This window comes from Coffea eugenioides, chromosome 1 (genome assembly GCF_003713205.1).
Source record: "Coffea eugenioides isolate CCC68of chromosome 1, Ceug_1.0, whole genome shotgun sequence".
In the NCBI taxonomy this organism is placed as follows: domain Eukaryota; kingdom Viridiplantae; phylum Streptophyta; class Magnoliopsida; order Gentianales; family Rubiaceae; genus Coffea; species Coffea eugenioides.
The window spans coordinates 22,143,737-22,170,653 of NC_040035.1; the positions used below are offsets into that span (position 1 = coordinate 22,143,737).

Sequence of the window (26,917 nt, forward strand, 5' to 3'; positions counted from 1 at the left end):
GTGTAAACGTTCTTTTGTTAGCTCTTGTATAATCAAAACCCTAATTGTCTTTTAATTAAGTGTCACGCTTTTAATTGTAAAAGTTTCAATAAATGTATATGAGTGTTTTATCATGTACATTAAGTGTAGTCCTTTGAGCTGGTACCTTTGCGTTTGTTGAGATGCTACTGTAACCATTGGATGATCGGACAGGCATTATACACTTTCCGTTTCGATTTGTTTTCTGTTTCACGATTTTACTTTGTGTAAGCGCGCCAATGTATTTCGAAACGTTCTGAGTTGCGTATAACCGTCTTATTATTCTTTTGGGGATTCGTTTGTGCGCTATATCGGGTTTGTATGATTCAATTTCGTAGTTCTGACGAGAGCTGGGCAGGCAGTCCGCCGAACCCTTTGGTTCGCCTTAGGGTGAGGTGGGGCTGTCACACAACCCATTTGATCAATTAGTGTTTCAATGACAAATTTCAAATTGGAAAACCTAGTCGATTTTGAGAAAACCATCCATTGCATCCAGCCATTTGATCGGTTGTGCTTCGATCCATGCTTCATTGAGAAAATTTGTGAACAAATTTCAATCTCTCAGATAGAAAGTTCTTCAAGGTCAAATCGGTATTTTTTTACAAATTTTTGTATCAATCAAAACAATCAATCCATTCGGACTTTACCCTTGTTCTATTAGGCTAGAAATTTCCCGTCGTTCAATTGACCAAAATTTTCAAATTACCTTCCAATCGAATGGCAATAAATTGATCGGATCCATCAGGTATTATATAGTACTTATCCTGAAGGATTGCATTTTCATGCTAGGCCAATCCTTGGCATAAAATGGGTCCCCCAATAGGACATGCATCCGAATTACTTTAATTTTTACTAACTCGTGTCTTTTTCTTTTTCTTTCTTTCCTTGCTTTGCCAAAAGCCAGTCAAGAGATGATGCTAAATAGGGTTTTCTAAAATGTCAAGTGTTTTTCAAATATAGCTACAAGAAGAAGCCCCATCGTCACACGATCTCGTAGCCGAGCTTTAAAAAATCGTGTAAACATGAGTACACATCCTGAATCATCCGATAGGCCTACAACGGCGCCATCAGCCGACCTGGCAAACCTGGGAGCTCAACTAAACAAAGTATTGAACAAATTCAATGAGCTAAGCATGGAAATGACAGCACAATGGTGCGTGATTGATCAGTTAGTCACTGTAGCAGCGGTGTCCAACATGAGCCCTTACCTGCTAACCAAATTGAACCGTAACCAATACTTTTGCCCTATACTCAAACTTTCTTGGCTCCACATGTTGCAAATCCACCTGAAGAAACTTTCACCTATCCCACTCAGGGCCTACCACATACCTATACACCTAATATCCAAGTCAATCCTTCTCACCTGCAAATTCTCCAAAATTATCCACCCATTAGTCCGAACATGCCAACTGACTTTCAAGTACCTCAACATACCACCGCTGAGCCATTCATGCTGGATACTACTATGCAAGGGAAGGTGGAAATGGGTGAATCTTCCGCCCCAATGGATAAAAACTTGTTGAAAAGATTGAATAAATTTGATGAATTCATGAGAAAAAGCCAAGGAATGAGCAAGCCTGGAGGCTTAGACTATGATGAACTATGTCTTTTTCCAGATATGCAATTGTCTTTGGGTTTTAAAACACCCAAATTTAGTAAATATGATGGAACTGGCAACCCCAAAACGCATCTTAGACTATTTGCAAACAAGTTGGGACAGCCAGTAAGTGATGAAAATTTGCCTATACGTTTATTCCCAAAGAGTTTGGAGGGAGATGCTCTAGACTGGTATTCTAATTTGAAGCCTGAAGAAATGAAAACATGGTTGGATTTGTCAACCGCCTTCGTGAGACAATACGAGTACAATTGTGAACTTGCTCCCACAAGAACCACACTTGAAGGCACTAAAAAAAAACCATCTGAAGATCATAAGATATATGTCAAGCAATGGCGAAAAATGGCAGCTAAGGTGGAACCTCCGATGACTGAAGAGGAAATTGTCCGTACTTTTATTAAGGCACATGATCCACCATATTTTGAGGAGATTTTTCACATGATCGGGTGTTCATTTGTGGCAATTATCAATAAGTTGGAGGAATATGATGAATATGTCAGGGCAGAAAAAATCGTCAATGTATCAGTTTTAAAATCACAATTGGACGCCTTGTAAGGTCAGAATAATAATAGAAGGGAACCTCAACTCAAGAAGAAAGAAGAGGAAACTGTTTTTATGGGGGACCAAGGACCGTCTTCAAGACCCAGGTTTCAACGTTACCACACATATTCATCTCGCTACCCAAACCCAGGCTCTGTTTACTATACTACTGTCAATCACCCTTGCCCTTGGCCAAATTATGCAAACCCACCTATACTACCCGTCCCAATTTTTCCACTCAACCCTCAAATTCGACCTCGCCTACCTTATAATTCCAGACCTGCTCCACCAAACAAACAGACCTACAACCATCCTCAAACCAATAAAATACAAACCGCAGCCGATCTCAAACTTTTACCAACTTAGGTAGGCCCATTGACCAACTGTACGAATAGCTCAAGGCCACCGGTAAAATTGATGACATACCTCCTCCAAACTACCGTCGTCAAGGTTTCTCTGCTGGGTACGACCCTCAAGCCATTTGTACCTACCATTCTGGAGCGCCCGGTCACTCGACCGGTAACTGTTGGGTATTAAAGCATAAGATCTAGGACATGATCGAAGCAGGAGATATGGTGTTAAGGAAAAGGGAAGAACAAGGAACGAGCACAAGTACGAATCCTTTTCCTGAACACCAGGACACCATCACGGCATTTACCCCCAATGAAGAAATTTGAAAATTCTAGAAAGGGCTGAATTAGTGAGGTTTCTCCCTCTTGAAGGGAAGTTTCGATAAATTTGGGGAATTGTTTTGGTGAAAGCCAATGAAAAATCGTTCATGCGTGGGTCTTTTGTTTAACTATATTTTTTGTAAATAATTTTCAATCAAGTGGCGTTTGAAGACACGTTTCGTTTATTAAGTAACATGATGTTATGTTTGGTTTTTTTTTCTTGAAATGCAATAAAATGTACTGTGACTTACACATTCTTTTCAGATGGCCCCGAATAAAATCCCCTGACCCTTTGGATATTATCATTCCGGAATTTGATGGCTGTAATTTCGATATCACATGAATGTAGAAATAGCGAGGAGGTATCCGAACATACTTCAAAGGGATTTGAAGAACTCAGACCGAATGGGGATCAAGATGAAGGAAATAAAATTAGTGGTCACTTGAATAAAAAGCAGAAAAAGGAGGCTGATGGAAAGCAGTGTCAAGAACAATAATCTTTATTTGATGAGAAGCAACCAAATGCAGTCAAAAGGAGCGACCTGTGCTTACAATAAAAGGGTCAAATCGTGACTATTCAGAAAAGAGACAGCGTGACTACTCGAAAAAGAGATAAAATGTTGAGGCAACTGTTATTGGTGTAAGATTGGAAAAGGTTTGTTGTCAAAAAAAAAAGAGGAAAAGAAAAAGAAAAAGGAAGAGTATTGTCCGACGGATCACTTGTGTTTCACAGATATGGATGAACAAGAGTCTTCCTCAGTCAATTAATTCAGATACATGCAAGAAATTTCGCATTAATGAGAGTTTCCTTTCAAAGTTAATGTAACAAACGGAATAAAAGTCAGGCCCTCTTCTTTTTCAATCAAACACTCTATCCCTAGTTACCCCTTTTGAACCTTCAGAATGATCATTTCGTTTGGCAACCCCTAAGAATCGCAAACCCCACACTCGAGCAAATTTGAATTTTAACAAAAGAAAACTAGAAAAGAAAGAAAAAACTTCAAAAGATGATGGGAAGGCAGAAGGCCGAATGAAAGGGAATGAAAGAAAAGAGAATCTCGGTTAAGTATAAACTGGAGTAAATTTTGAAAAAATTTCAAAAGATAAATAGAATGGCAGAAGGTTGAAAGTGTGAGAACCCGTAAATTCCTCTTAATAATTTTCCTAGGGTTTATTTCCTTTAATGGCATGTTTTCTGCATTTTCTGGCTTAGGAAAATTTTCTTGGTGAATTTTATGAGTAATTATAGTTTTTAGATGATTTTTCAAGCATTGGAGAGTTTTTGAAAAATTACGGATATATAATGGACGTGGGACCCACTAGTGCGAAAAGTTCAGAAAAATTCGGCCAAGTAGGTTGAGTTTCGGATACTGAGTGAAATTTATCGGGTGTTAAGAGATAAGTAGAGGATGAGATGTGATTGATGTGAGAGAGACTTAAAGGATAGAAATGCTTTAAATGTAGTGACAAGTGTCACTTGGTGAATGGTGGCACTTGTAGGACAACTATTCATTTTCTTGACTTTTGACCAATTGCTTAAATATCTCAAAAATCACACAAAATTCATTCTTGTCTTCAACTTCTTGGCCGGCTCTCTCTCTAGGAAAAGAAAGGAAACTTCTCCAATTTTCAAGCTTCCATCTAGTGCAAATCATCCAAACCAATTGCTTAAATTTATTTCTACTCCATAAAATCCCTCCATTTGGTGCTAGTAAGTGATTTTGTGGAAGTGTTCAAGGAAGCTAAGGTGTCCTACAACTCTCCCTCTCTTGTGTTCTAGGTAAGTGGTGTTTGAACTTCCTCCTACACTTAATGAAGCTTGAGTTGTGCTTAGTGGAAGCTAAAATGATGACATTTGTGATTTATTTCTTGCTTTTGGATGAAATGATGAAGTTTTCAATTTAATGGTGTATTTTCTGGTTTAATGTGATCATGATGTTGTGGTTATCTATGATGGTTGGTAATGAAGGGTAATGACTCTAGTAGGTGTACATGATTGGTAATTGCAAGCAATTTTGGGTTTGGAAGGAATTTGAGAAAGTTAGGGTTTTATATCCCCAATTCTGTCCGGTTTTGTATCTCATGGTTAGAGGCCAAATTGGCCTTGGCTTAAAACATGAAAGTTGTAGGTATTGATGTGTTTGAGGTGTCTGTAAAATTTCAGGTTCATTGGAGTTGTGTAGAGTGAGAAAAGTCGATTTTACTGTTGCTGTTCTGGGTTCTTCAGGATGGCCGAACTGTGCCTGTAATTGGCTGTTTTGACTGGAATTGCTTTAGATTTGGTTGTTGAGGTCTTCTGATGAAATGTAGCTTGATGTCTTAGATACCATATGCCTTTGGAATCAATGAATTTGGACTAGTATAGATTGAGTTTGACTAATTACAGCATAGTGTAATTTATAAACCTGCAATTAAGGTTCTGGTTTGGTATTTTGCATATTTGACCTAGTTGTGCTAGGATTTGGACTGAGTGGACTTCTACATTGTTGTAGCCCTGTCTTTTAGCTTCGAGATGGTGGGTCTTGCACCCTCATCCGATAAGCGTAGCGCAATTTGTACCATTACCGCAAAATTAGGATGAAAACTGTTTTGTCAAGGTCAAGTTAGTTACATTGCTGAAATTTCTGGTTACCTATGCTACTTGTCTATGTTTATGAAACCCTATTGGGGTTGTGATTGGCATGGCTTTATGACTCGTTATCGAGTCTCATTGTATTTGTTTACGTGTTTTAGGACGTGACGGGGGTTCACGACGTCCTTTTAACGACGGTGCATGAAACATCACCTACTTGAGTTGTGAGTATACTACTCACTTGAATGTTAAAATGTGGCTTTGCTATATGTGATTTTGATGCCTTGAAGGCTTATTTGGCTATTGGAATTGATTGAGGCGAGGGTGTACTTGACCGCCCTCACCCCTTGTGATACCGTTAATGACTGTTTACCGCTTCACTGATATACTGCACTTGCTATATGAGATATTGCTATATGAGATATTGAATTCACTTCATGAAAAACTGATTTGGTGTCGTTTGGACGAGTATCCAACGGCCTTACTGTACTACTGAGCTCAACCCCGTTGGTAGTCAATTGAATCGAGCCGGCGAGGGCTTGGTCGTGAAAATTGACATGCCACGGGGACTGTACTGGGGAATCTTGTAGTAATGAGACTCTTGATTCCGGTAAACTCGAGTATTACCAAAAGCTACTGATTGGAGTGCGGGTCCGGTTGGGGTATGTTTGGTGGAAGGGATGGGAGTGAAGTGGGTTCTACGGTTGGTACTCATAAACATTGACGGAGAGTCAATGAGATTGGATCAAGAATGTAAGCGTGGAAATGGGCTCTTGAGAGCCGTCCGTATCCTTTTACCGACTTGTTTTACTTCTTAATTGTGTACTTGAAATGAAAGATTATGCTTATGTGATCTTTGTTGCTTATGTGGTAGTAACTCACTGGGCTTAAGCTCATTCCATTCCATTTGTTTTCCTTACAGGAAAATGACCACTTTTGGAAAGGTTATACTTGTTGGTTGTCAAGTTGAGCTCATGTAAATGTATCTTTTGGATAGCTCTTTGAATGAAACCCTAATGTGTATTGGGTTCACTTTCTTTTGATTGGCAAACCGAACATGTATATTCGTAATGAATGGTTTTTGATATGCCGTTTTGGCTTGTAAATGTTACATTTCAATGTATGTATGTTTGGTTGATATTTGGTTGAATTTCGGATCAACTCGTATTTCAAACGGCAAAAGAAAAATTTTGGCTACTCTCGGCCTAGTATCTGGATTCTGACGTGGCCGGTACTGTTCATCATCGGCTTCGATTTTCATTTTTTTTATTTTGTGATTTTGACTTGTTTACGCGCGTGGGTATGTTCCGGAACGTATTAGATCGACGTGAACTGATCCGTAGTCCTGGCGAGAGCTGGGCAGGCAGTCCGCTAACCCCTTTGGTTCGCCTTAGGGGAAAGTGGGGCTGTTACAGAAAGAAAGGAAATGAAAGAAAAGAGAATCTCAGTTAAAAATAAACGGGGGCAAGTTTTGATTTAACCCTAAAATGGGGTTGATGCAACAATGCGATCTCAGATCATTTAAACCACTTTTGAAATCCGCTTTCAAGCCTTAAATTTTCTAAGCACCCCACCTGACCCTATTACAAAAGCTGAAAGTCCTGACTTCTGTTCTTTACAATATCTTTGTCAAGAAATTTTCTAATTAATTAGCAAATGATATTTATATACTGATGCCAGGAAATTTTTTAGATGTATTTCTGAATTGATTAGGTGTGAGGTTGACACTGCTCATCATGTGAAAACCCGCAAGGATGCCTTTAAAAGAGAAAAGGAGAAAGAAAAAAGAAAATCAAGAAGGAAAATAGGGGAAAAGAGAAAGAAAAAGGAAAAAAAAAGGATGGAGGTTAATCTTGGTGAAAACCCGAAATGACGCTTGTCGCGCCCCACTTTTTGATTCGTATTGAATTGTGTGGTGTGTGAAGTGTGGTGTGAACGTGTGCAAAATGAAAAGTAAAAGGCCATGAGACTTTGGAAAGCGACGATTTGGCCAAATGAAATTTAAAAAGGGTTTTTTAAATATGAAAACGGAGTCGCCACTTGGTATAGATTTGGGGTGTACCAAGTCACCCAAAAAGTGTTTTTTAAAGACAAAGTAGTAAAACCCTTTTTAAAACGACTCCTAGTCCACGTAAGCCAAAGAAAAAGGTTCGGGGGTCACGTTTGACAAAGGGGAAGGCAAGGATAGAATCCAAGGCACCCCTTTGACCTAGCCAAGGCTAGTTGCGCGACTTAACCTTACCTTTCCTAATTTTCTACCCAATATATGTTCGCACGTTGGATATGACTATATGAATGCAAAACGGGAAGAAAAATGCAATCCTAAATTCTACGATGTCTCTTGTGAGGCTTTTGGTCCCAAACCACATGAATTGTGGCGGCCAACAAAGGAACACCTCATAGAGGTCGATTAATGCAAATGAGACTCAAGTGCAAGTGTGGAAGTGTATGAAAGAAATTAAAAATCCAAGTGTTTGTGTGCAAGTGTATGAAAAGGTGCACGTGTGCAATTGTATGAAAATTCCAAGTGTTTGTGTGCAAGTGTATGAAATATAGTGATAAGTGCATATAGGTGTAATTAAATGCAATTTTGTGAAGTAGAAATCAAAATGAACAATAAGGAAAGGAAAATGTGAATTGAAAAGAATGAGTGAGTGATAAATGAGAATGAATGAACCTAAGGGAATGCATCAGGTCGGGTATGGGAATGACTCCTAACTTGTCGACTTCGATTTTCCCTTTGATTAGAAGGCGAAACTAGCGTGCTAAGGCTATCGAGTAGCCACACTCGCTCGTTTCCCTTATCAGAAGGGGACCCTCAAGCAAATGGACCCTACAACTATCATGATATGCAAAAATCCTAAAATGAAGGGAAAGGGGGTTCGAGGAGCATGCCAAGTGATAAAACTAAGAAAAAATGCATGATATGTGGTGAACAAGCAAATGATATGCTAATGAGGGGAAATCCCTAAGGGTCTAGCGTTGGACTAGCCCATTCTATGAATTCCGACTAGCGTTGGACTAGCGGAAACGTACATTCATCCATTCCATTCATTCATGGCTATGAAAGCAAGTAGACATGCCAAAACACTCGTAAACACGTAACATGTAACACTTAGCATGCTCGACTAGATGCAAGATCCTAATAAAGCAATTAAACATGTAGCAACAAAAACAAGCAACCAAGGGGAAGGGGAAATGGACCAGATGCTCTCCGAGCGCTATCTATTACAAGCCAAGAGGTGTACACATACCCCATAAAAGCATAAAGGGGAAAGGGAAATGGACCAGATGCTCTTCGAGCCCTATCTATTACAAGCCAAGAGGTGTACACATACCCCATAAAAGCATAAAGGGGAAAGGGAAATGGACCAGATGCTCTTCGAGCCCTATCTATTACAAGCCAATAGGTGTACACATACCCCATAAAACTTAAATAAAAGTAAAAAGCAAGTAAATACATGCAAGGAGGTAAGGAAAGCGAAGTAGACATGCATATTCACATAACACGTAGGGGCACGTAAGGTCAAATGTAGTGCAAATGAGGGATAGAGTGTACCTCCCTCGAATTGACGCCCCAATGAGGTGGGATTATTCAATTACCCTCCAAAATAATAAAAAGGTCAAGGCACCACTTTATTTAAGAAAAATTAAAAGAAATGGGCAAAACAAAGCTCACTTAGCCATAAAGTCCCTAAAGTCATGAATTGAATGCAATTGAATCAAAGCATAGTAATTAATTAAAACAAACGAGCAATGAAGTTGTAGAATTAAAATTGTCAAGGACCAAATTGAGGAAATTATTCAATTGGTTGGGTCATAGTGAAACAAAGGGGACTTGGGGGGTCAAAGTGTGATTTTCAGAAAGTTATTTCATGCAGCTCATGCAATCCACGAATGAATACAACTTCTGCAATACATTTGGACAAGCTGATAAAGCTCCTGAGCAACGAAGCAAGCTGCGGCCTCCATTTCTTTTGCGGATTTCAGCCTTTTAAAGAAATTTTGAGCACATCCTTTTCAAGTAAACATCAAAAAGCTCCAATCTAAAGAATGAATCCACTGGAACTTGACATCTAACTTTCAAAAAGAAACTTAGGATAGGACCATGAAGCTGCTGGAACTTTATCCTTTTCTGGTTTCATATCATTACAATGTGCGGCATTCACCAACCCAAATATCATTAACAAATATCAAATTCTACAGGGTATCACTTCCAATCATTCAAACCATACAAATATCACGCCTTCATCACAAGACTAAAACAGAAAATCCGGATTGATGACTACTGGAAACACAAGAAATATCAGCCAAAGAAAGGAGTGAAGCGCTGCAATTTCCAGCCGCAGCTCTCTATTCATGTGAACCAGATTTCTGATTCAAATGCACAACCTTGATCAAATGTTTTTAGCCCAGCATCACGATTCTAAACCCAGCAACAAACTACCTAGTGACCGCAATTCAAATGACCAGAAAACTTGGGAAGACATCATACAAGATTTCTGGAAAATGCATGCAAAAACGATTCGACAACCTGATCATTTATTTTTCCAGCAAGCATTCAATCGTAACTCAAATATTTCTAGACCCAAACACACAAACCCAAACCCAAATCATTCCATTTCTTCCCTTTAACATCAGATTAACATGCAATTTAAGTGTAAAGATTCACTTGAACAGCCATGGAAAAGAAAACAGCAAGGAAAAAAATGCAGCGGCTTTTTACTTTTTTACTTGCTTCGAATTTTGCAGCTCCAACTAGTGTAGGTTACGTGCTGGGACCATTGCATTGATCTGTCCATTTATTTACTAAACTCACAAACATCTTTGAACATGAATTTATTGCCTGACCATCCCAACCGAAACAACAAAGAAAATGCAGCAAACGAAGCTCAGTCGTGAATCATGCATTGCCCAGAATTCTCCAACCAGATTGCGCACCAAGACAAACAAAAGAACAGTCATGAACTCTAATGAAACATGTAAATCCGTCAATTAACTTCTCATGGACTTTATTTCCACAATCCCAAAGCCAAACTTAAACACAGAAAGGGCCATAGTCAAGAAAAACATCTAGAAATGAGCATGAAGAAAACCCATTAGCAAAAACTCAAGATTCATGTCTAACAAATCGGAATCTTCATGAAATGCATATAAAAATAACAAAACGGGAAGCAAGGGTTACCTCCGTATGTTTACGGGGCCAAAGCAACGCGAGCAATCTGAAGACATGCGTTCGAACGAAAGGTTTGAAGCTGCAAATGGCTGAGATCTGCCTTTTCTGCGAAAATTCTGCACTTTTCTTTCAGCCTTCCTCTTTTGCTTCTCGCACTGCCCGAAATTCCTTCTCCAAGTTCCAGATTTCAGCCGCAGCTCCCTTCTTGGTTTTCCTCAACTTTTTCCAGCTCTCTTCCTGGATGTCGCTGTCATGGTCGTGGTCCTCATCAGGTTTGGTGAGGGCAGGAGCTGTGGTGTTGAGGACATCGTCTTCAGCTTTAGCTTCGGCGTCTGTTTAACCGCTGCAGTAACTGACTTGGAGCGAGAGACAGCAGCTTTGGTGGTTGCGCCAGTTGATAGCTTCTTCTTAGCAGTCGATGCAGCTGTTGCGGCGAAGGAGGAGGTTGACAACGATGGCGAGGGGCGAGATTCAAGTTCGGAAGGCTCTTGCTTCTGATTTCTCTACTGCCGAAACCTCCCTTTCTTTTGCAGATTTCCCGTCACTTTTCTAGTTTCTCTCTATCCCTTATGCAGCCGCCGCCTACTCTCTTGCTCTCTAGAAACCCCCGTAGCCTTCTGTGTTTTTGTTTTCCCTTCTAGCAGCCGTCAATCCTTACCTCTCTTCCCGTCACCCTTCTTGCTCACTCTTAGCTCTCGGTGCGGCTGTTCTTTTTTCCCTGCAGTTTTTCTTTTGTTCAGATTCTTCTCTCCCCCGATGAAGCTCCCTGGTTTTTTGTTTTCTTTCGTTCTTCCTCCAGATTTTGCAGCCGTCGATCCTTTTCTCCTTGGCGGCTGCTCCCTCCTTTTCTATTTATATGAAGCCCCCCTCCTCTAACCTACAGTCCTTTCTTACCTATTTGCAGCCCAGGCTCCCCAGTCCTTCCTTGCAAATCCTTGACGCAGCTTGCAGGCCGCTACTATATATTATTTTTTTTTTTTTAACTTAACAACTAACCGATTTAATCAAACAAATTTGATAACAATAATACTAATAATAATAAAAACAAAAATAACTTAATTAACATTGGATTGAATAAACAAAAATAAAACTAGAAATAACAAAATGCCACTTTCAATCTTCCATTTTTCATTTTTTTTCCTTTTCCATTTTCCATTTTTCATTGTTTTCCTTCTTTTCCTTTTTTTTTCAAAATAACTTAACAAAAATAAGTAAGATGCTAAAAGATTGATTTTAAAAGACATAAAACACATTTTTTGGAACACTTTTCTTTTCCCTTTGAGAACTTCTAGCTAAGATGGTTAAAATAACTAAAACTAAATGTAAATAAAACTAAATATGACAAATAAAAATAGAACAAATAAAACGAATAGTAAATAAATAAATAAATAATAAAACACCAAAAATTTGGTGTCTACAACGCTAAGGTAGGGTTACACAAAGAAAGCAAAAGTGACTCAATTCATTGGGATTCCTTTTAACATTGTAGTTTTTCTGCTGGCATTGAATTTCGGACGGACGATATCCAAAGGGTCAGAGGCCAAAGTATTTTGGTCATCAACATAGATTGCTGGATTTGTGATTCATTTCTCTAAAGTCATCTTTTTCTTTCAATGCAAAACGATGGTTATTTTTTGCATTACTTTGATTTTTGATATTTTTGTATAAAAATTCTTTGGGTGTTGTATAGTTTCATTTGTCTCATTGGATCTTATCAAATGACAATTTCCTCAATTTATCGAAAGGTGCATATGTATAAGTTTTCATGTTAAATTAGCATTGGAAGTTAAGACAACCGGGATGCAATTTGCAGTGCAAGGTCAGGTTTTGCAGCATCGAGGGAAAAATATCAAAATACTTATGTTTTCACGTTTTTCGAAAGCCGGACGGATCGAATGGTGGTGGCATTATTTTGATTGTTTCACTTAGCAAAACTGGAAAAAATTATTTTTGTAATAAAGTCATGGAATGTCGCCCAACAATTAAACATTCAGGGTTCAAATAGAAGAGGAAGTGCGAATCAAGGCCTTAAGGTGGAGCAACAATGCCACAATACAAAGCAAATGATTGGTTGTACAAAAATTGATACAAACTGGAGCAATTTTTGAAAACATTTTTCAGGTAAGTTTTCAAGAACTTTTTCATGCAATAACGTGTTTTTTCTTTCACTGTTAGCATCGAGTTTATCTCACTAACGTGTTTTTCTTCCATCGTTAGCATCGAGTTTATCTCACTAACATGTGTTTTTCTTCCATCGTTAGCATGAGTTTATCTCACTAACGTGTGTTTTTTTTTCCATCGTTAGCATCGAGTTTATCTCACTAACGTGTTTTTCTTTCACCGTTAGTATCGAATTTATCTCACTAACGTGTTTTTCTATCACCGTTAGCATCGAATTTATCTCACTAATGTGTTTTTCTTTCACCATTAGTATCGAGTTTATCTCACTAACATGTGTTTTTCTTCCACCGTTAGCATCGAATTTATCTCACTAACGTGGTTTTTTCTTTCGCCATTGGCATCGAGTTTATCTCACTAACGTGTTTTTCTATCACCGTTGGCATCGAGTTTATCTCACTAACGTGTTGTTTTCTTCCACCGTTAGCATCGAATTTAGCTCACTAACGTGTTTTTTCTTTCACCGTTGGCATCGAGTTTATTTCACTAACGTGTTTTTTCTTTCACCGTTAGCATCGAGTTTATCTCACTAAAGTGTGTTTTTCTTCCACCGTTAGCATCGAGTTTATCTCACTAACGTGTGTTTTTCTTCCATCGTTAGCATCGAGTTTATCTCACTAACGTGTTTTTTTATCACCGTTAGCATCGAGTTTGTGAGAACACCCGAAAATTTTTATATTTGCTAGACATTATTTTATTTTCTTGTCTACAATTTTATACTTTCCTTCAATATATTAACTTTATATACATTGTTATACGTGAATATAGTTTTTCAAATCATTTTCCTGATATGAGTCGGTTCATGTTAAGTTTGAAGTGTGTTATAGATGTGGGACCCGTTAGTGCAGTAAGTACGATAAAATTTTGGTGATTAGGTGATTTTTGTGTAAAGGAATATTATTTTACAAGGTGTTAGGAGATAATGGGAGGTTAGCTAGATTAATTAGTATTGGAGAGAAGAAGATAAGATTAAAGCTTAGAGGCGCCACGTGTCGCGACCCGATTAGTGAGTGGACTTTGACTAAGAGTATTTCACTTTCCTAAACATCAATTTTGACCCAATTTTCATCCCATTTTAAGCTTCCTTGGCCGGCCACCTTGAGGGAAAGAAACCAAGGGAGAAACTTCATTTGTTCATCAATTTCTTGCCCAATCTTGAATTCCAACCAGAATTTTTGCAAAACCCTCCATAAAAGTTGTTTACTAAGGTGGATTAAAGGATTGAGTGGAGTGATTTTGGAAGGACAAGCTCCAAGCTACTACCTTTCTTGAGGTGTTAAGGTACTTTGTCAAGAAATCTTCTCTTTGTTACTAATAATGGTAAATTAGAGGTTTCTAGTGGTTAAATATGCTATTTTGTGGGAGATTTCATGATTTAAGGTAAAGCTTGACAAAATTCAGATTTATTGGTAATTTTTCTGTCCTTATATGATAATTATTGACTAGTCATGGTATGATAGCTTTGTTATGTGTAAAATGAAGCTTTTATATGCTAGTTGTGGTTGCTTACGGAAAATTTCCGCTTGGATGCGTAATTCCAGCTTTAGGGTTTCTAATTTAAGCTACTACTTGGTTGTATTTGAAGGGTATTATGGCTCTAATTAAGGGTGTTTGATAGCTTGTGATTTGTGGGTGCACTTGTGGTTGAAATTAAGAAGTGGTTGGTGTTGATGTTTGGATGGAAAAGTAAAGAAAACAAAGGGAGGTGCTGTCAAAATTTTCGTAGGAGCTTCTGTGCAGTCTCGGGAAATCTGCTATATCCTGATGTAAAAATGTCGGAATTGAGTTCCGTTTGTTGCATTTGAAACTAGATTCATAGAACAAAAAACCATGAAAATTTTAGACCCTAGTTCTGTCTGTGTGATTTATGATGATTTTCCAAATTTGACTGAAATTATATACCTGTTTTGTCTTTTACTGGATAAAGCAGCAACTTGAGGCTCAAATTTGACTGACTTGTGTTCTGAATCTTACAATGGTGTTTTCTGGAAAGTTGTAGCTCTTTGAATGTATTTTCTAACGGTATAAATTTTATCAATTTTGGATTTAAGAAGCTTGAGATATGATTTTTCATATAGGGTTGCGTAAAACTGAAAAATCCTGTTTTCGTAGAATTGTTCTTACTCTCATTTTCCACTTCAAATTTGGAGATGGTAAATCATGGTAGGTATGGTTTTGGGGTAGAGGTGAAGGGCTTTAAGGTCGTTCATGCCTTTAGGACTAATTGTTTTCTTTTCACTCCAAAGCCACATCTTTGTTTTGAATTAGTGGTTCATATGGATAGGCACATGACTCGTAACCAAGTCTCACCTGCGAATTTTATTTACTAGGTCTTGAAGTCGAGTCTTAAGTGTTTTTCCTTGATTGTTCTAGGAAGTGCCGGCGATTAAAGCCGTACTTGGGAAGGAAACTTTTGAAATTATCCTTGCTTGAACTGGTGAGTGTACCACTCCCCTGTATTGTTGCTTGAACGTGTGTTTCAAAGTGTCTATTCATGTCTCTGTCGTGTATTTGTTGGTAAATGTACGTTCGATGGGTTTACATGAACTTTACTTGTATCCGTTGGGGATTCGAACGAGTGCGGGATTTGATCGAGAAAAGGAAGGGAACTGTTCACCCAATCCGGCCAGTTACTATCTTGGATTCGGCCAACTTCTGGCCGGATTGTGACGTGGCAGTCCTTTTCCGTTTTCTTTTTTTTTTCCCGTTTTTGTTTCGTTTCGTGCTTGTGGAAGTGTACTTTCGACATATCATGGCACCGTGCGGTTTGGAAATCTTGTATTCATGCTTAGTAGTCCTGGCGAGAGTTGGGCAGGCAATCCGCTAACCCCTTTGGTTCGCCCTAGGGGAAGATGGGGCTGTCACAGAGTTTATCTCACTAACGTGTTTTTCTTTCACCGTTAGCATAGAATTTATCTCACTAACATATTTTTCTATTACCGTTAGTATCGAGTTTATCTCACTAACATGTGTTTTTCTTCCACCGTTAGCATCAAATTTATTTCACTAACGTGTTTTTTTCTTTCACCATTGACATCGAGTTTATCTCACTAATGTGTTTTTCTATCACCGTTGGTATCGGGTTTATCTCACTAACGTGTTTTTCTTCCATCGTTGCATCGAGTTTATCTCACTAATGTGTTGTTTTCTTCCACCGTTAGCATCAAATTTATCTCACTAACGTGTTTTTTTCTTTCACCGTTGGCATCGAGTTTATCTCACTAACGTGTTTTTTTATTTTACCGTTGGCATCGAATTTATTTCACTAACGTGTTTTTTCTTTCACCGTTAGTATCGAGTTTATCTCACTAACGTGTTTTTCTTCCACTGTTAGCATCGAGGTTATCTCACTAACGTGTTGTTTTCTTCCACTGTTAGCATCGAGTTTATCTCACTAACGTATTTTTTTCTTTCACCGTTAGCATCGAGTTTATCTTACTAACGTGTTTTTCTTTCACCGTTAGCATCGAATTTATCTCAGTAACGTATTTTTTATCACCGTTAGCATCGAATTTATCTCACTAACATGTTTTTTCTATCATCGTTAGCATCAAGTCTATCTCACTAACGTGTTGTTAGTATCGGGTTCATCCCACTAACGTGTCTTCCTGCTTCTGGCAGGATCGGGTTTTATCCCACTGACCTTTTTTATGTTTATTTCAGCTCACGGTAGAATAATCACAAGTAAGTATTTGGTGTCTATGTTTTTGTCTCGAGTTTCTTCGAAACTCAGACAAAGAGGGGCAAGTTATAGACACCAAAATTTTAATGTTTATTTAATTTAATTTTTACTTTATTCTTTTATTCTTTTATTCTTGTTTTCATTTTTTATTTCATTTTAATTTATTTAAGATTGCAAAATAGTAATTGGTGTTTTTTTTATTTTGGTACATTAAGATTCATCATTTTGTTTTCTTTTTAAAAACATTTTTTACACTAAATTTCAGAAAAAGAAAATTCTTAATAAAGATCCATTTTTTTTCTTTTTTTTTTCAAACTTAGTTTTTTTATATATAAAATGACATTTTGTAAGGTAATTAGAAATTAGCATTGAAAAGAAAAATACAAAATACAGGATAATATATGGCACACATGCAATAGGGCCAAGTGGGGCACATGTAATAGGGACAAGTGTCTCTTTATTTCTTTGACACCATAACACATAGAGGGTGAGGTGTTAGGACACTTGGAGGTTTAGGAAAATTTGAGAGAAAAAAATAATAAAAAAAAGGGGAAGGGCTTGGCAGCTGGTGGGGCTGAGAGAGGAAAAGAAAGCTAAGGCAAGAAACAAAGAAAAAAGGCAGCAAGGAAGAGCAAGATTGAACAAATGAGAGGCTACGGCTGGAGGAGAAAAACTGGAAAAAAGAAAAGAGGGGAAGCAAGAAGAGTTTCGGATACGAGGAAAGGAAGGAAGGTTGTGAGAGGGAGTGGGCTGAGCAAGGAAAAGAAAACCAAGGAAGGAAAAGAAAAGGAGTGGCGGCTGAGGAACCAGAAAATGGAGGAAACAACAGAAAAAACAGCAAGGCAGAGAGCAAGAAGGAGAAAGAAACAAGGCTACGAGGCTAAAGCAAAGGAGAAAAAACCAAGGGAGGAGCTTCGGGTAGGGGGGGAAGAGCAAGAAAGAAAGGAAAAGAGAGGTTGGTTCAGTGAGCAAGAGAGGAGAGATCAGAAACAACAACCAAAAAAGAAAGGAGAGGAGAGTGGATGAGGAACAAAAAGAAACAGGAACCAAAAAGAAAGGCAAAAGGGTTTCGGACAATGAAAGAAAGCTAGGTTGGAGGAAAAGGAAAAACCAGAAACGAGGGTTTTAGGGCAAGGAAAAACTGAACAAGGGAGGATTGGAGGGCGAAAACAGCAAAGAAAATGAAAAGGAAGAGAGCAAAAGAAAGCAGAGAAGAAAAAAGAGAAAAGTTCAAGCTGCATTTTTTTGGGATAAGGCTGATCGTCCAGCCTTCTTGAGTGAAGATTTTCTCTTTCAACTTGGCATTATTCGTCAAGCTGTTGATTTCTGCATACTCTCTGACGTCAGGAGAGCAATTTCTGTTCAAAGATCACGGGGAAAGAACATCAGGAGAACCCTCGAATTTGGCCTTGAAGTGGTTGATCCCATCTCCCTGTTGCATGTCAGAAGCTACAACGGATCAACTCCAAACAACTCCTTCGTGTGTTTTCCGTTCTTGATTTCGATTCAAAAGAAAAGCCTTCTCAGGTATGCTTCTAAAATAATAACCCAAATCCTTTCAATTTCAATCGCTTCTTCGTTCCTGGACTTTGTTGTTTTTTCATTTCTCTTGCTGTTTTTCTCTTTCCGTGAAGTGCAATTTGTTTGTTGGACTATCACTTTAATTGGATATATCTCATGGCATGATGTTGGGATAGATGTTGTCTGTAACTTGGGTATATAATATTGTGCACTTGGGTCTAAAAACTTGAGAAAATAGCCGCTAAAACCAGAAAATTGCAGAAACCCAGCAAAGAAGAAGAAGAAAGCTTTGCGGCTGCATGAAATAATTTTAGGAAATTGCACTTTGACTCTCAGATTTTGGCTTAATGTTACTATGGCCCAGAAAATTGGAAAATTAACTAATTTTGTCCCTTGAAAATGTTGATTTCCTTTTATATGATTTAATGTGATTTTTGGATAGCTTGTTAGTGGATTTTAGAATGAAATTTGAAGGTTTAATAATTTTTTATTTGGATTTTTAGTGAAATTTTGGGTAATTTTGTTGTTTAATTATAGCAAATGGGTTTTCTTTTATTTTTTTTTTTATGAATTTTAGCATTTGGTTTTGGTAGGTTTCATCTTAAGCCAATATTTTTATTTTATTTTAATTTAGACCCTTAATACTTGTCATAATAATGATTTGACCTCTCAAACTTCTTTAATTCTTTCAATTGGGTCCTTGTTTGTTTTAATTTGTTGAATATGGGTTGTTTACTTGCATTTGAATGCTTTGATTGATTCAATTTCGTGTTTATTTTCATTTCTTGTGATTATTTGTTAATTAAAGTGATGCCTTGACCTTCTTATTATTTTGGAGGGTAAATAAGGGAACTTCATTTCATTTGACAACCAATGCAAGGGAAGTACACTTTACTCCTTTATTGTGATTTCATTTGACCCTATGTGCTCCTATGTGATCTTATGTGCATATTGCATGCTCTTTGAATGTTTTTCATTTTATTTCATTTGTTTGCTTAGTCACTTATTTGTTTTAATTTTGTATTTTAAATTTAATTTTTAGTTATTTGAGAGGCATTAAATGCCAAATTGTAATAGTTAGGTTATTAATTCATTTTATTTAATTCTTTACCCCTTTTAGATTGTAGTTAGGGCCCCCAAATGTAATAGTTAGGGTTTTATTTGCTTTATTTGCTTTGAGTGTTTTGCATGCTTGTGTGTTTACATGTTACTCGTTTTTTTAGGATTTTGCATCTAGATATCATGCTTATGTGCTTTGTGCTATATGTGATTTATGTGTTTATTTACTTTATTATGTTTTACATAATTTATTTGATTGTAATAAATGCATGACGTCACCACACTAGTCCAACGCTAGTTGTGGCCCCATTTTTTCCGATTTCACACTAGTCCAACGCTAGTTGTGGCCCTCCTTTCTAATTTCTCATTAGTTCAATGCTAGTGACAACTTATAGACATGGACTAGTCCAACGCTAGACCCTTAGGGACCGTCCACGCGCTAGATCATGTTTGTGTGACGAAACACTACATTTCATGCATATTTTCTACTTTTTAGGATCCTTATCATTTTTGCATGATGTTTCCTCTATGTATATCCCTTATCCCTATGTGTGAATCATGACATTAGATTTGCATTTCATTTAAGGAAAGTTAGAATCAGGTTAGATCATTTGCTTGACTAGATAGGAAATTACCCCTTCAAATATGGGATATGGACGAGTATGACTCTCTACCCTTAACACGCTCGTATTCCCTCTATTAAAGGAAAAATTAAAGTCACGAATATTAGTTCCCCGCACCCATTATGATGCATTCCCTTAGGTTATGTATATTTGTAGATTATTTTCTTTTCTTTCTTTTTTTTGAGTCTCATCTTTTGCAAATTTCGTGACCTCTTCAAAGAGTCACTTTTGGACATCATAATTAATGCGATTAGTACCAATCAAGTTTTGAAGAGACATATTGACTATTCCGATAACTACTAGGTCTAGGTTTGCATTCATATAATAATATCCAAATGCGATAAATTTTTAGGTTAAAATAAGCAAATTTTTTACTAAATCACGCAACTAGCCTTGGCTGGGTTGAAAGGGTGCTTTGGATTTTATCCTTGCATTCCTTTTCTTCAAATGTGATTCTCGAACACTTTTCTCTGATTTTCGAAGATTTGGAGTCGTTTAAAAAAGGGTTTCCTCTACTTTTTCTTTAAAAATTTATTTTAGGTGACTTGGTACACCTTAACTCAATACCAAGTGGCGACTCCCATTTTTTCATAAAAAATCCTTTTTAAACTATTATTTTTGGATCAAAATCGTCGCACTTTTTAGTCCCATTTAGGCCCATTTTCTTTATTTATTCTCTAAAAATCGAAAGCTCATTTTTCAAACAAAATTAAATCAAAACTCATTTTTTTTTCAATCAAAAAATTCATTTTTTGTAAAAACATAATTTTATTATTTTTTCATTAAAAATGGGGCACGACACATAGTAAGACAAATAGGCATAAATTAAAACAAATAAACATGTAAGAACACGTAGCACATAACACATAAACATAATATCTAGATGCAAAAATCCTAAGAAAAGCGGATAAAGCACATAACAATAAGACACATAAACTCGCAAAGGCCTATCCATTACAGTGAAAAATCTAACTACAATCTAAAATAGGGAAATATAAAAAATAAAACCTATCTATTCTATCTATTACAATAGGGACCTAATTACAATCTAAGATGGGAAAGATATAACAAAATAAACCTAGTTATCCTATCTATTATATTTTTGAGGCATTTAAAGGTCTCTCCAATAATTATAAAAATTAACTAAACAAATATAAGAAAATTTGAATGAACATTTAAATCAAATAAATAAAGTATAAAAAAAATATAAACACATAGGAACACGTAGTAGCACATAAGAGCACATAATTGATATTGAAATAATAATAGAGGTACCTCCCTTTTGAAGTGGTGACTAAATGGAGTCAAATTACCCTATTTATAATCAAAATGAACAAAAAAATCATGACACCAATTTAATTGAAAAATAATAATGATAAAAATACTAAATTCACCTTAATATGTCAAAAGTAAAGAAATTTAAGAACATCTAAAAATTACAAGTTAAATATACTCAAAAGTAACATAATTAGCTATTAAAGAAAAAAAAAACAATCATAATAAAGAGAGCCAAAATTCACTAGGGACTAAATTGCAAAATCAAAAACTTTTAGGGTTAAAATTATAATTTTCCAAAGTTTAGGGATCAAAATTAAATAAAGGATAAAAATTCAGTGACCAAAGTGCAATTATTTTAGGGGCTTAAGTGAAAGAGATTTAAAATTTTCTGGGCCACAGTAAAACTACTTCAAAGATCAGGGGCTAAAGTGCAAATTTCGGTAGCAGATTTTCTTAAGAAAACAGGCCACTGGGCCATTCTCTAATTTTTCTGGACCAAAGGCCATCTGACCCATCAAAAACCCAATGTTAAAAGATACAGGGTAACCCACTAAGTTTATTAAGTTAAGCCTGGTGAAAAGGGATTGGGTTTGAACTACAAGCCCAAATATAAATCCAATCGAAACCCAACAGAAAAAATAAATCTTGGCCCAACCGAAAATAAAACATTAGCCTAACACTTTTTCTTTCTCTTCCTTCTTTTTTTTTTCTTCTCTTCTTTTTTCTTCCCCATTCGTTTCTTCTTCTCCTCTGGCCATCTGAAGCTTACTTCAGCATTGCCGCCTGCGGCGCCACCGTCGTCGGCCGCCGGTAGCCGGCAAATTTTCCAATCACATGTTTTCACCAAAATACACCCCTACTCGGTTTTTTGCATAGATTCCATTTTTGAAATTACTTTTTACAAAAAAAGATCCGAAAATGGCCAAAATGACAAAAAAAAACAGCCCAGTTTTTTATTTTTAAAACACTATAATCACCACTAAAAATCATAAAAATTATACCAAGACACTCCTTATGATTCTTATAACATAACTATGATCTTAGTTTAACAAGAAAACAACTATAAAACCATGAATCAACACAAAACAGCCCAAAATTTAAAAAAACATATTTACATGCTTCTAACGCTTCAAACTTTAAAATACTTAAGTAACTTCACATTTTTCAAACCACATACTAACTACAACCATCTATTTCACTAGGAATAAGCACAAAAAAAATCACCTACTTAATCTGTTATTCATTATGGCATTTTGTCAAACAGTTAACGTGCATATACAAAAACCATTCTTCTTTTCCTAATCTAGCTTCTGACATTCCCAAATTTTCAACAATATAATAACAACAATGCAAGACAGCAAAAATATGAGAAAACAAGCAACGAAATATGAATTTAACGTTAAAAAACAAAACTAAAAAAAAAACCACAAGAATATTGCAGTCACTCAGTCGATGAGATTTGTGATTAAATTCCTAAGCCTTAATGGTCTGACAACTTGTTCCCCCTTTTGTTTGCTTTGATGTGTTTGAGTTTGTTGGGAAAAAAGAAAGGGAGCCGAGAGGGAGAGAGGAGTTTTTCTTCTTTTTTTTTTCAGTTGAGAGACAAGAGAGAGAGCCGAGAGAGTTCTTTCTTGCTTGTGTGTGGGTGTCCAAGAAATGTTGTGAGTTGAGAGGAAGAAAAACCTAATGGCCGAGAGAGTCTTCTGGAGTGGAGTCAAACGGGTTTGGTTTCTTTCAAATGATGGCTTTTTGCTAAATGAAAAGAAAGGTGCATGGGAATTGAGTGGAGAATGGGTTAATAGTGGTTCTGGTAGGGAAAATGATGAAAATGTGTAAGTTTAGTTATGATTTGATTTTGATTTTGATTTTTTTTAAAGGTAAATCTACAAAAATGAGACAAAATATACACAAAAATGCAAGAAAATAAATGACTCATCACATAAAAATTTGACAAAAATTTGGTAAAAATTTGGTGTCTACAGGTTGCCACTCTTTGTCTAGAGTTTCGAAGAAATTCAAGACAAAGACGTAGACACCAAAATGCTCACCTGCTTTTTCTAACTGCACTTGAGCTAAAACAAAAAGTCAACATTTGGTTATAATTATTGGGCAAAAATGATGCAATAATGTTGCAAAAGACGATACCAAACTCGTATAGAGTTGCCTACGTATCCCATCATGAGAATCAGGTCAAACGTAGTTCGAATACAAGTAAACCACAATGAAACAAGTACATTGACCATCTGTGATCTTTGCAAAGTTGAAGAAGTTTGAACTCTCAGAACTTCTAAACATGAAATACAAAATGAATGAAAAAGTACAATTGTTAATCAAAACAGTCGAGAAAATTAAATTGTCACATTTAAAAAAAGATGCACGGAAAGACACGGTTACGCGCCAAGAACGAGGATAGCAGGGTACGCGACGGACGCTGAGAATCTCCAACATGAAATTAAATTTGATTGTCAGGAAATAACAGATTGGTGGGATAAGACCCGAACCCAATGCAAATAAAAATGATTGGTGGGATAAAACCCAAACCCGCCGGGGTAGGTGGGATAGTGTGAGGACCTGTAATTTTTTTTATTTTATCGCATGCCTTTTTTTCATTTAACCCTATGATAGTGATTTTCCAGAGATTTTTGTAAGTGAGTATAGGTTTTTCATCATTTTCATAGTATAAGTTAGTTCGTGATAAGTTTGAAGTGCGTTGTAGACGTGGGACCCGCTAGTGCGCTAAGTGCGATAAAATTTTGATGACTAGGTTAAATTTCGTATTGAGGGATATTATTTTACAAGGTACTAGGGGATGATTAGAGGTTAGTTATCTAGGTTAAGCTTGGTAGACAAAGGGATAAGAATAAACTTAAGAAAGGCCAAGTGTCATGAAACCATTGGATGGAAATTTTGACCAAATTTCTTTACCTTTACTAAATATCAAATCTTGACCAAAATCATCTCCATTTTGCCTTGTGCCATGGCCGAATATAGAGAGGAGAGAAGAGAGAAAAACTATCATCTTGTTCTTCAAATCTAAGTCCAAATCTTGAGTTCCAACCATTAGTATCTCAAATTACTCCATAGAAACCTCTTGCTAGGAAGGATTAAGAAGGTTGGTGGAGTTGTTTTGAAAAGAGAAGCACTAAGCTATCATTTTTCTTTGGATTTTAAGGTATTTTGCCAAGAACTTCCTCTTTATTTCAATTAATTGTTAATTAGTGGCTTATAGTTGTTATAGATGTTGTTTTATGGAAGATTTCATGGTTTAAGCTAGAGTTATGTTAAATTTCAGTTTTATGGTGTAATTTCTGCTCACATGTGAAGTGTAATGGTTGGTCATGATTTACTAGTTTTGATGTATGGAAAATCTTGTGTTTAGGTGCTAGTTTACTTAGCCTAAAGAAATTTCTGGTTGGTTTGCATAAATTCCAGCTTAGAGTTTTCATTTGGTAGTAATCTACCCTGTTCTGACCAGTTTCATTCGGCCATGATGGAGGCCTAATTGGGCTTAGCTTAAAACATGAAAGTTGAAGGAAATGATGTTTTACAGTTGTCTGTAAAATTTCAGCTCAATCCGAGTACTGTAGCTTGTGAAATGATCGAAATACCCTTGACTGCCCACAAGCCTTATTTCACGGACAGTTTTCTGTCCTCACTGAGATTTCGATTTTTGACCATGAAAATGCATGATTTGGCTTTGGAGGTCTTCATAAGAAATGTAGGTATATGTCTTGGCTTCGAAATGCCATAAGATTCATTTCAATCCGAAAGTCTAACTTCAGTTGTGGTTATTGTGCCGAAAGGTGTGTTTTATAGTCTATGATTTGTATATGGTTGATTTGAGATTACATTGGTGTTAATTGTAGGACGGAAAAGTAAGAAAATATAGGGGATATGCTGTCCAAATTTTGGGAATGCTGGATTTCTTCGAGTTTGGTTTGGTTTAGGATATATATAAGATGGGCTTTTGGGGTTGTTCGAGCCCTAAGTTTTCATGTTACCTTTTCGTTCCCAAAATCATGTTTTGCACCCTTGCATTAGTAATTATTTGGAGAGGTATACGACTTGTAGTCAAGCCTCATTTGTGCATTTTATTTACTGGATTTGTGACTGTGGGAACCATAATTGTTTCCCTTGGTTATTCTAGGATTTCTTGGTGACTAAAGCCATACGTTGGTTGAAAACTTTTGAAGTATCTTTACGTGAACTGGTGAGTGTACCACTCCCTTGAATTATTGCTAAACTGGTTATCTGTACTTGCAAATTGCTATTTGAATATCTTTATCGACTGTTTATTTTGTATGAGACGAGGGTGTACTTTATCACACTCGTTTCTCTTGCTTGTCTACTAGTTCCAGTATCAATTTGAACTTGTTATCTGAGCCTGTTATGATGTCGTTTGGAAGTGTATCCAACGACCTTCCTATTAAACCTGAGGTCAACCTCATGGGGAGTCAATTGAATCGACCCAGCAAGGATTTGGTCGAGGAAAATTGACAATCCATGGGTGCCTGTTCCTGGGAAATCTTTGGGTATTAGAGACTCTGGATTTTCGGTATACTCGAGTATTACCATTCCTGTTCCTGTTTGGCGTTCGGGCCCGGTAAGGGGTATGCTTGGTGAACGGGATTTTGGCGTAAGCGGGGTCTACGGACATGTGTGTTTCATTAAACGTTGACGGAGGGTCAACGAGGTTGGATCAAGTATTGCAACGGGAAGTTGGCTCCTGAGAGCCACCTGTATCCTTTAATTTGTGGTGTTCATTCATTTCTCTTATTTGATGTGTATATGTGCCCTAAACGTGATTCCTCATGATTTCTACTGTTTATACTTTTGGTACCTCATTTAGCTTCTAACTCACCCCGTTCCGTTATCCTTGTTTTCCTTACAGGGAACAATCTTTTGGAACTTCGATGTTTTGAAGAATGAGTTGAGTTAGTTAGAAATTCTTTTGTTATTTTGGTATAGCTCCTCGACAATTTGGAAACCCTAAATGTATCTTAATACAAAGTTTCCTTTGGATGTGTAAACTGAATAATATGTATATTTTAAAGAGTTTCCTCATGTTTATGTAGCATATGTATTTGGGAATGTACATTCTCTCATGTTAGACAAAGTTTACTCGTATTTGGTTGGATTTTGGACGAGTGCGAAGGTTGATCAAGGAAAGCAGAAAATTTTTGGAGGTTACTGTTCACAGAATCCAGCCGAGTATCCGGCCAGTTCTTGGCCGGATATGTAGGGAAAATTTCGAAAATTTTCAATTGAGCTACTGCCTCCAATCCGGCCAGATTGTGACGTGGCAGTCACTGTTCATCCGCGGCTTGTTTTCATTCTTCGTTTCGTTTCTTTTTAACGGTTGTTGTAGCGCTCGAACACTGTATTATATTTCGAAACAAGTATTTCAGGGTGTGATTAGCTTAGTGGTCCTGGCGGCACTTCCATTTCGTTTGTATTTTTTTCGTGGGAACGTTGCACCAAAGATTGATTATATATTTTAGTTCGGCTCAATTGGGTTCTGATTGTTTCTTTTCTCGAAGTTCCTTTGAGCGTTTGGTAGGATTTCCGTTTGTTCCAGATCCGTAGACCCGGCAAGAGGTGGGCAGACAGTCCGCCGAACCCTTTGGTTCGCCTTGGGGTGAGGTGGGACTGTTACAGGTGGTATCAGAACTGTTTCGCGTGGTCTCTGCGTGGAGTGAGATTGGGGCCAAGCGGTGTTGTGGTCTCGCTCATGTGAATGAGTGTAAGGGACTAAGTACTTTGTTGAGCATAAGTTATGAATCACGGTGTATTATAGGTTTCAAAACATTATTCTGGTACTTGGAGACTATAGATACGTATGTCAGGTAGGAGTTACAAATGTAGATGATTTACTCTTGGGACTGGCCAGCTCGAGTGGTGAATTATCTTATTTTGGATTCTTGTACCCGAATACGAAACGGGATGAAAGCCTAGGTTAGAAATTACTTGGGCGAATTAGAAAT

General features: G+C 37.1%; 1 protein-coding gene across 1 annotated transcript; it reads left to right on the forward strand.

Annotated features, from left to right (window-relative positions):
• Positions 1 to 1,420: 1,420 nt before the first annotated feature.
• LOC113769071 lies at positions 1,421 to 2,188 on the forward strand. The gene has a single exon (XM_027313557.1). The coding sequence runs from the start codon at positions 1,421 to 1,423 to the stop codon at positions 2,186 to 2,188; it is 768 nt and encodes a 255-aa protein (XP_027169358.1).
• Positions 2,189 to 26,917: the final 24,729 nt, after the last annotated feature.

Bases quoted from the DNA above. Each gene is read 5' to 3' on its own strand.
- LOC113769071 (XM_027313557.1), top strand. From the start codon at position 1,421: ATGCCAACTGACTTTCAAGTACCTCAACATACCACCGCTGAGCCATTC.